The sequence below is a fragment of the Electrona antarctica genome, assembly GCF_951216825.1.
Source record: "Electrona antarctica genome assembly, chromosome: 12".
NCBI lineage: Eukaryota > Metazoa > Chordata > Actinopteri > Myctophiformes > Myctophidae > Electrona > Electrona antarctica.
The window spans coordinates 28,459,145-28,470,455 of NC_136793.1; the positions used below are offsets into that span (position 1 = coordinate 28,459,145).

At 41.2% G+C, this 11,311-nt stretch overlaps 1 protein-coding gene across 1 annotated transcript; it reads right to left on the reverse strand.

The window, feature by feature from the left end:
• Positions 1–138: 138 nt before the first annotated feature.
• Positions 139–10,313, reverse strand: tmed7 (transmembrane p24 trafficking protein 7). Its single transcript, XM_079516795.1, has 4 exons — positions 10,230–10,313; positions 9,738–9,937; positions 4,695–4,940; positions 139–4,383 (listed from the first exon to the last, which is right to left on the reverse strand). Exons 2-4 carry the CDS (start codon positions 9,894–9,896, stop codon positions 4,147–4,149), a joined length of 642 nt encoding a protein of 213 aa, XP_079372921.1. The 5' UTR covers positions 9,897–9,937; positions 10,230–10,313; the 3' UTR covers positions 139–4,146.
• Positions 10,314–11,311: the final 998 nt, after the last annotated feature.

Below are 11,311 nucleotides of genomic sequence, written 5' to 3' on the forward strand. Positions count from 1 at the left end.
ATTACTAAAAATATTTTTCATTTATCCTAGATAAAGGTGAAGTAAATGTCCATCCGTCATATACAGTACAATGAATGTACAATTCATTTCTGTATAACGGTGTCTTGATTCATAATGTATAAAAAAACCCAAAACATGTTTTATACCAGAAAGTTTATTCAGCTATGCAAGGAAACAAGTCCCAAGAGTGCCTCAAAGCTGATTCTAAATGTTGAGAATGAAGTCAAATAGTGCACAAAACAAAACACCATCACACCTTTGAATAAAGAAAGTCATAAAATATATATATCTTATGACACAAGATTTATATTCAGCCAATTATATCAGAACAAAATATTACTATGAGAAGATAGCTACACTTCAAAATTAACTTATGGTCAAGGCATACATAGACAGGAATTTGTTAAATTGTAATTGAGGGAAAAACAAGATTCGAGTTAGTTCAAACAACCATAGAAAGAGTTTTCCAGAAAAAGGCCAAACCATAATGCCAAAAACATTGTATAAAAGGATGGTCACAAAAATATATTTGGTTTGCAGTAACAACCCTAACCCAGTAACAATAGCCGGGGAGCCACAGGCCCAAAAGCTCAACAGTTAAGGATTAACCTGTGATGTCATGACATACTTTGTGTTTTTTTCTATTCACTTGGTCATTAAAGGTACACAGAATGAGGTCTGCTCTGCCGGAAACATCGCGAAAAAGAGTTATGGCCATTTTTGTATACCACATCATAGACAACCAATATAAGGAAAAATCACACCCGTGTGAACTGAGTGGTGTAAGGTTTTATATAGCATGATCAGCTGTGGTCTGACGTAATGTCTGACGTAATGAAATAAGGTAAGGTATTATGTAGCCTGATCAGCTCTGATCTGACGTAATGAAATCACACCCGGATGTGATTTCACAACTGGCTTTTTCTGTGCAGAGAAAATGACCATGGTTGCTACGGTCATCCAGTTCACCCGGGTGTGATTTAATTACGTCAGAAATTATTTTGAACATAGCAACCATGCTAATTTTTTTCTGCACACAAAAGCCAGTTGTAGGAGTGGTTTACACCACTCAAAAATGTCATCATACTTTAAGTAGCATGTGACATGTCAAACTAGGGGGTTTTCATGATTCTGAATCCATTCTAAGCATTAGTTTTGCACGAAAAACACTCCGTGGCCTAAATTTGGCCATATAGACTTGCCCAAATGTGCTGCCCTCATCTGTGATAACGGCTATAGCCATTTTTAGGCCAAGGAGTGTTTTTCGTGCCAAACTAATGATGAAATCATGAAAACCCCCTAGTTTGACATTTCACATGCTACATAAAGTATGATGAAATTTTGCCTTATATTGGTCGTCTATGGTGGGGTATACAAAAATGGCCATAACTTTTTTCACAATATTTCCGGCAGAGCAGACCTCTCATTCTGTGGACCTAATGACCAAGTGAATAGAAATAAAAAGTAGGTCATGATTTTTGGTGCTTGCTCCCCAGCTACAAGGTTTAAACATGGCATTTCCAGATGGTTACACAACTAGTCTGGATTTATTATCAGCCAGGTAACCTTCACATCTGGTGTCTTGATAGCACAATTAGACAGTGTGAAATTTGGAGATAAAAAAAACTGCTGTGTTAATACATCAACATGCAGCCTTGTCTCTTCAACACAATCTTTCATACTAGGAAAGTGAGAGAAAAGGACCAAAATTGATGTATGATTCCTAAAGCCTGATTTAAACTTAGTTGCAGGCCAGTGTCATGCACTGAAAACAGCAGAGCTACCAGCTCAACACAATCACACTAAAATGAAGGCTACCTTCTCATAGTCCATTCCCATGTTTTAAATGTTAAGAGTTCTCAAGAAACTCTGAAGAGCCAAATCTCTTGTAAGCATTTAAATTACAACATCAAACCAACCTACCGGTATGTTTTTACATTCAGGCAGTATTGTACAAAACAATATTAATTTTACAACAGTGTTGTAAAAACAAAACAAAAACAATATGAACCCACATAATAAATAAGTTATTACACTTTAACAGTAAATGTCAGAATGAGAGCTATAGCAAAGCAATGGCTGCCGTTAAGGGCCAAATAAACAAGATGTTGCATCTGGAACTGCTCACAATACCACTTCGATCAAGTGTTTTTTGCCAAACAGTTTGTTTTCATGTCCTCCATGTCATAGCAGTCATACTAACATTCACATTATGTAATACAGAACACCCTAAGGCATAGTCTAATCTGAAATACTTTACCAGGGTGTGTTAAAAAGTAAATTCAAAAGATGAACACATTTAAAACTTCAAATTCAGCGAATGGAATCTAAAAACAAAGAAAACTGCTATACTGTACATTTATGTTTTAAGGAATTGTCTTGAGAAGGAGAAACTGGTTGAGAGAGAGCCATTGGCTCCCGTGGGATCCCTGATTGCTACCCCATAGCCCGAATTAAAGCTGGCATTAATCATGGAACTAAACAAATAACTGGTTAAAGATTTAGTTTTATAGTGTCTATGGTTTTCTCCCATCAAGTTACCGATTTGAAATGGCATGAAGGATAAAAACGGAACACAGTGTTTTGCCCAGTAGGCCATGTATGTGCACAACTGTAATCCCATGTTTCCAGAAGGTAGCATACCAGTTTCCTGTTCCAATTGATTTTCACATAGCATTGTTTGATTGGCTCGAGAGCAGGTTTGAACCGGAAACACATCCACTTATTTCAAGTTCAAATCGAGTCTACGGGACATTGAAATAGAACAGCAAAAAAAATATGCCATCCTGGAAACCAGGGACATGCAGAGACTAATAGTCATTTTTGTATAGTCCATAGGAACATCCATCTACATTGCCTATGCTGCTTTCACTGATCAGTGCTGTGCAGACAAATCAATTCCTTAAAGCTGCTATAAGCAATAATGTCAAAATTTGAATTACTTTTTTTTTTGCGGTGCCTCCCCTATTACGCAGCTATGTGTGTCCGTATGTGTACGAGTATGTATGCATGTCTGTGAACAGAGAGTTGCAACACGGTAACTCTGCCACTTCGACCATTTCGGACGTGGGAAGCATAGAGTAACAAAAAGGATAGAGGCCGAACCGGAGCGACACCCCCGCCCCCCGCTATTAATTTCAGTGGAAGTTGCTCAGTGTCGTTTTGAAGCACCCAGAAGAACGGTCTACTTCCGCATTTGACCACCAAATTTTGGTGGTCAAATGCAGAAGTGCAAACAAGCACTCAATGTTAAACCCCAGGGTTTCCTCATCATAAATCCACGGGTCCCCCTGCAGTTCACGCTCTAACCAGTAGGGCTGAGCGCTTCAACATTGGAGAGCCTCCCTGGGGGCTTGGTGGGAAGGTTCCTGGGGGTCTGGATGTTGCGGGGACTCCCCGGGAAACCACACGGTACAGTTGCACCGCTCACTTCACACATGTGTGATTTTTGGTATTCAGACAGCCAGCAATGAGTAAAACGCTCCCAAAAAGTCTTTAGTCATTGGTAGGAAAAAAAAAAACGGTCGAAATGACTAACCAATCAGGAAGTAGACAGGCCAATCGACAAATGACAAAGCTTCAAGGAAAATCTTTGAATGCAGGTTGCTGCCCCTAGATGTGTCACAGAGACTACTTTTTTTTGGGGAGCGTTTTACCCATTGCTGGCTGTCTAAAGTCATTCAAATTTTGACATATTATTGCTTATAGCAATTCCTCCTTTACTATTACACACACTTTGGGTTGAAGGAACTATAACCGATATGAAACAACATTTGACATTAAGGAGGCAGACCTGGGCAAAAAACGAACTAAAACTAATTTCAAACATCTGAAGTACTTGAGGTCAGCTTGAACCAATAGGCTAACCACCTGAAAAATGAACACTTAATAACAAAACTAAGTGTTTGTGTGGTTGTTAGTTTTTTGTAATTCCTCAAAAACATTTGACACATCTTTTTAATTAGCTTGCCATGGGGGCATATGCATAAAGTTTAATAACAGAACTAAAGATCTAGAAACCAAGGCCTTGTCAGATGGTCTCAGACAAGCATTATTTTGTTCTATTTTTTAAACCAAACTTAATGCGTTTGAGCCCAGGTCTGGATGAACAGAGGGTTGAAAATGGACCCGAGGCTTCAGAGGTTGTTATGATCCAACACGTGTTGTGGTGGTCTTCTTGTCAGAGAAGAAGCTTCTCAGCAGCACCACCTGACTTATGCTGACCACCAGAAGGATGAAGGCCTCACCAATGGACCAGAATGCCACACGGGTGTTGAGATCCTCAGCCCGACTGCGTCCCTGGGCCTCCCGGAGGCGGAAGTGAGTCTGGTAGTCGATGACAGACTTAAGAGCCTCGTGGATGGAAACACAGGCAGACTCCATCTGGTAATGTGGAGCAGAGGCAAATTGAGAGGAAAGAAATCCACACATGCACCAGGCAGGTGAATTTAACCGGAATGGTTAGTCTGACCCACATCATGATTAGAATAGTGATCAGATAATAGTGAGGCTCTATTATTAAAAAGCCAAATAGGTTATTGACTGTCAATAGTGTAATATAGACCTGTGTAGTGTATAATGGTGTACAGTAGTCCATGTAAAACAGTACTATATTGTTTAATTCCATTTTTGTCAAGACAGATACACATCCAGTGTCTCATGGATAAAATGCACACACCAGTGACACCACTCACCTGAGTGAGAGCAGTAACTCTGTTCTCATTGGGGAACAGTGGAGGGTCTTCGCCAACCTGGAAGTCAAAATAGACAGTCTTGTGCGTGAAGGTAGAGAACTCGTTGCTGAAGCAGAACTTGTAGGTGCCATTCTTAGCCGCCGTAAAGGTAAAACTGTCATATTGTTTCTTCATCTCCTTGTAGAGAACAGTACTGTCTGGGTCCTCCAAACGACAGTCTACATCATAATGGCCACCAGTGACCACCTGGGAAAACAAAGAGGGGGAGATGTGTTTATAGAACTATCTATTCAGAAACATGTCTAACTTTCATCTAATTAAATGTCATATCTGTGCAATGCCCTGCAGCTGTATGGTGAATACTATTTGTATTGTCATTGCAATAGCAGAGAAGCAGAATTGACCTTTTCGCAAACATGTCAAGTCATATTTTCATTTTGGGCGTCCACACATGATGTATTTAAGATTTTCAGACTGTTGGCATTTTATATTGTTTACCAATGTAAATATACAGCCTTTTTAATATTATGTTTTATCTTGCTTCAGAGAAAAAGAAAGAAAAAAAGAAAAGACACGCTCTGTCACCTGCCAGATGGACCATCGAATGGTACGCAGCGAAGAAGAAACACACCCAGTGCTGTGTATCAGTGACACAGCTATAGGGAGTTAAAATGCATGTGAGGTCTTCAAATATACAGTATGGCATGAACCAGGTACCTTCTGTTTTCCAGACAGCCTATCGACCCATTCAGATATGCTCGCCCCAATAAAGACCGTATCCATGTGTGCGCGAGCAAATGCGCAAGCGTTCAGAACGTATGGACACATACATATCCATTCTGGAGTTCAGTATAAATAGGCCTTCAAGGTTTTTCCATGGTACCAATTTTCACACTGGTTTTGTTTGACAAATATGAGGTTCTGTGCTGGACAAAAGTCAACCCAACCCAAATTGTGCATCCTTTCTCTCCTTATTTTATTGGCATTTGGTGAAAAAAAAAGATGAAAAAAAAAGAAAGTAAAAATCCGACCAGCCCAACAAAACGTAGCCTACACCTGCCCAAAGCCAAGGTTTTTCAAGTTGTTTAACGACGTACTCGACTTAGGCTACTACGAGAGAGAAACGTCGGCTTCGCCGTCCCGGAGAGCACGACGGGTGGATTGACAGTTGACGTTACTGTACTGGTTTGTCTTGCGCTGATTTGAATGAAAACACTGGTGTGCAATTATACTTTATATACGGATCCCGACAACAGTGTTGACCTAAATGAGGTGAAAGCTAACTAGGGCTGCACGATTTTGCCTAAAACAAAAACCTCGATTTTTTGCTCTGAAACCTTGATTTCGGTTTCTTTTCAGTAAAAGAAATACATTGTCTCAAAATATATATATATTTTTTTTAAATGCAAACAAATGTTTTCCTATTGGAATAAAGTCCAAACCTTAAAAGGATCCCTGGCTACAAGACAAATATGCCTTAAAACATTACACTTGCCCTCTATGAATAAAAATAAATAAAAACATAAATATTTTATTTCTTTCATAAATAGAGAATCTTTCAATCAATAGGGACTGCTCCCATCGCAGGTTGATATATGTCCATGTGTGGTTAGCCTCGGTCCCAGGCTTACTTTTCGATGTGTGGTCCAGCCCTATAGAATGCATATGCTAATAAAAACAACGTAATACTTCCTAAGAATAATATGAGCATCAAAGCAATATTTAAATACTTTTTATTAGCATGTGCACTTATTAGTATTCCATACATTCCCTGGGGCTGGACCACACATGGACTGGACATGTCATATGACATCCTCAACTTGCGACAGGAGCTGTTCCTATTGAGTGAAAGATAAACAGTGTACACTACCCAACTTTATTTTATGAAAGAAATACAAATATTTAAGGTGTTTTTATTTTTAGTTATAGAGGGCAAGTATAGTGTTTTAAGGCATATTTGTCTGGCCAGGGATCCTTTTAAACAAAGAAAGATAAATCCCCTTTGGGATTAAACAAGTGAAAACGTTTACATTATGTCCAAATTAATTCTTAAAAAAATAGCCAATTTAATGTTTAGGTGCCCGCTCTTCCTGCACCCTTTTGCAATGTGAAATGCCACTGAATCTGTAGGCCTTATCGTTTTCCATTTTGATTCTGTCTCGTCATATGGGCCATGTGAAAAATAATGATGCCACATCTCTTTTCAACTTGTGACAGCTGATGCTTGTACTGTGAAGGCAAACGTTTCTGAACGTCTCATCCTCCATTTTTACGCGTGCTGAAAATAGCCGATCTACTAGCTCACAGCGTGTTGCGGAGGCGACACGTTGTGAGCTTGCAGATCAGCTATTTTTTAGCACGCTGATGCAACAGGTCGTACGGCGAAACATAAGACAGGCTTCCCCTTTGTTTTTAGCCGAGGCGACGTACACAGTCAACACAGAGTCAGACACACATGGCTATTGGCTCCTCGATGCAAAATAAACAGTGTACACTACCCAACTTTACGATAATAAGGGACAGTAGGTCGGGACACGCTGATATTAAAGCTTCATGTTCTCCAGCAGCACCCACTCGCTGCTTAGCTCTGGTCCATAGCCCTAATGCTAGGGTAGAATTAGCATTAGGGCTATGGACCAGAGCTACTCGCCGCTATGCCTGTCCATTCTCCAGGCACTGGAACAAGCCACTCGTGCTGCCGTCTCCCACAGGGACCGACCCTCCACTATGTCGGAACTAAAGCCTGTCCCCGTAAAAAGTCGGTGCCTATTGCCTGTGAGAGACGGCAACAACACGAGCGTCCCAACCTGCTCCAGCACCCAGAAAACAAATACAAGTACAGCTGCGTGTGCAAAGCGCGTGTGCATCGCCTTTTTACAACGAGTAGTTTGCTCCACATCTGAAACGGAGAAGCTGAACCATTTCCAGACGACAGACATTGTCTTGCCTATTTTAGCAACTAAATCCTCGTTCCTATCGCTCCCCGTGGCAGACATGCTAACACTGCTTTCAGCTTTTCTCTCTGCGCGGCAGTGGGAGGAGGAAGTAACTACGGTAGCCCGGCAGCCTGCAGGCGAGTGCGAGAGAGATTTACCGTAAATGCCCTAGTTAAAGGGAAAAACGATTTTCGATTTTCGACATCGTCCGAATCCAAAAATCGCGATTTCGATTAAAATTCGATTAATCGTGCAGCCCTAAAGCTAACTAGCAAAGCTAGGTTTAAAGCAACCATGACAACTCTCCTGTGTATCCCATTCTCCACACGTGGATAAAGAAGAGGGCAAAGTAGGAGCCGTTTATAGGTGCATTGAGTGTCGCGCCTTAATATTCCATTCAGCCAAGAGCGGTACGCATCTGCTTCTGCTAAAACTAAAGAGACAAGACTTTTTTTTCCTCTCACCCTCTACTACAGCACGCATGCGACGCAGCCTGTAGGGACCTAGAGAGGTCCCCTAACCTCTCTCTCTGTCTGTCTGTCCACATGTATGTCTGACTGGCTGGGTCTGGCTGGTCTCTCGGAATGTCACACTCACTGATTTATTTTGGATTTCGGAACCTTTTTTTTACCCGTGAAGAGCTCTACTGTGTAGTGTGTGAGCTAGCTAACGTTAGCTATGTTTTTTGTCTTTTAACCTGTAGCACTAGCTAGCTATACTCTGGCAAATATTGAAGTTATTAAAAAGAAGCCTATCCATCATTGCCGTAGGAAAAAATAAATAAAATAAAAAAATCCTTGCAACCCATACTTCCTGCGAAAAATACAAAAATATAATAAAATAAATTCCCTACCGACTCAACCCAAAAATGACAGCCAACCGGAGACCAAACTATTATTTTGCAACGCCGCCCTAGTTGACATAAAATACTCCAGGCACCCGCAGGAAACAACAATGTATAGAATATGCAGTTATGCACATCACTCGGTTGAGGTGCTGCTGGGTTGGAAATTATCATGAAGAAAAAGAATAAACCTGCACACTCATCTACTCCAATGTAATTTAATGACAACGTTTCGAGACTTACACTGGAGCTGATGAGTGTGCAGGTTTATTTTTTCTCTTTACCTCAAGGAAAGTGCATATTACTTTTTAAAATCTTCTGTAATTTGGCTTCCATTATGTTTTTGCCGTTTAAAGGTTTTCCATAAAAACATCCAGATCCCTTTAACAATAGCCCTAGAATGTCTCTGTTGTTACATACATTGGCAAGTATTACATACCAGAGCCATATAACACTGCTATAGACTTACGGTTGCGGCGGCATAAATGTGGTCGGCACTCCGTGTGTACTCGCTCAATAAATAATTCCAAAGACTTGGGAGTCAGATATGGTCCTCAACTTTCATATCCACGTGAAAGTTCTGGCAGAAAACGTTTGTTTACCATCTCCACTTTTTCACGAGCTGCACCCGGACAGCTTTCTCTCCGGTCAAAGGGGTCCGGAATGGCAGCTGGACTGAATTTATCAAAACTTCCTCTGATCATCACAAACGTCATCAGGGAACCACAAAAGTTTGGGGCACACAATTGGCAGGTGGTGTGATTAATTACCCAGCACCTATTGCAACGCACCTGCCAATTGTGTGCCCCAAACATTTGTGTTTCTCATGTCAATTGGTGATGACAAAAGTCAAAGTCAAAGACGTTTGTGCTTCCCAAAGGAAGTTTTGTTAAATTCGGTCCATCAGTCATTCCGGGCCTCTCGCCCGGAGAAAATGTCGCCTGTGTGCAGCTCGTGAAAAAGTGGAGGTATTTGACTAAACAAACGTTTTCTGCCAGATTGATATGAAAGTTGAGGACCATATCTGACTCCCAAGTCTTTGGAATTATTTATTGAGCGAGTACACACGGAGTGCCAACCACATTTATGCCGCCGTTCTGCCGCTGCAACCCTAAGTCTATGGAAGTGTTCTATGGCTCTGGTATGTGAAATACTTGAAATGTGTGTAACAACAGAGAGACGTTCTAGGGCTAGGGATTGGGCCTAATTCCGGACCACCACCCATGAGTAAACAGCAGTTATGTACAGCAAAAAGACACATACCTGAAATTCCAGTGTACACTTGGTACCAATGATGATGTCTTCGTAGAAACACTGCTTAGCGTTGTCTGGCAGCTCGAACGTGAGTTCGGAGCCCAGAACCCAGCCACAGAGTAGCTGGGCCCATAACACTTGCAGCAGCACCCGAATGGATCCGCACATCTTCAGAGAGGCAAGGTATCCAAAATGAACCTGTCACGGACCTGGCAAAAGCATATTCAAATAGATTTACTAAAAGGCAATACAGGGGGACAACATGACACAAATGGTGACAAAGCAAACCCGGACATTGGCGACAAAATAGCTTGAGGCTAACTAGCTAGCAGGCAATGCCGGTTACAGCAAGCAATCGACTATAGGGTGGATGATCTTTAATGGATGTCGTATTGTACGACATAATTGTATGTCCATAAATATCGCGACCGGGTTGAATAAAACCTGAACGTTTGTAATATTTAATCAAACCTTTTGTTTCACTCAGCACCAGTTACTCACCTCAAATCCCTTACCCGGATGTACGAAATACAGATTTACGTAGCATCAACATCATGAGATGTCATTGGTTGATTTTCTAGTGAGCACGCTTCTTACGCCTAATTGGTCCACATAGGTATGGCTCTGGGCAGAGCCAGCGCCATAGAGTATAGACGACAACTCCGTTCACTTCATGGGGCCAGCCCTTAGAGTATAAGGGCCAGCCACGTTGGCGAATAGGGACACCGGAAGTTTACGGAATGCATTTGGAGTCTATGGGCTCGCGCGACACGTGACGTGACCGGGCTGTTTTCTGCCCCCTCAATGTCGCAGCCTGCCCTATGGCTCTGGGGAAGCGGAAGTCATCTCTTTAGAAAATGAAGCATTGGACGAAATGATGCAGGCAGTGGTTCCCTTCTCTTCTCAAACCATTTGTAGGACCCACATTGTACAGACAGACCCCCATAACTCCCATAGTTACAGATCGGGTCTAGCCTTGGATAAATACTGTCATAGATGTATTTTTTTTTTTATAGAGTCTGACTTGTACTTTGCAAATGTCAGAATCGCTGAAATAGATAATCATTGATAGTAGTAAGGGTCCATTTGGAACCCCCTCGGGGAACCCTGGGGGCCCACTTTTGACTTGAGAACTACTTGAGTAACTGCACACTGCAAACCGTGCAAGGGATTTAAATGTAGAATCTAGGACGAGAATGTATTCATTGGATCAGGAGAAGATTAATTGAAGTGTATATACGTCTTTAAATGTTCTGATGAATTGAGAAAGGACAAGTCATCCTCGTAGGATCCTAATGTAAACAATCAAGCTTTTTCTGTTTTTATCCTGTGTATTGACCTGTACTTCGTTGAACTGTACCCATTCAACAAACTGTTAATACCATTTTCTGTTATCAGCTCACTTTTCATTCGTGGCTCTGAACCTTGCATTCCTGTACCTCTGCTAAATAACAATATAACATTCAATTCAAACTTTATTCCGATACAATTACCGTATATCATATAATCAAATTGTTTAATATTGATCATTGATGCGAGGTTCACATGTGTCTTCTTTCTTTCTTCCTTTAATGCTCACCTTG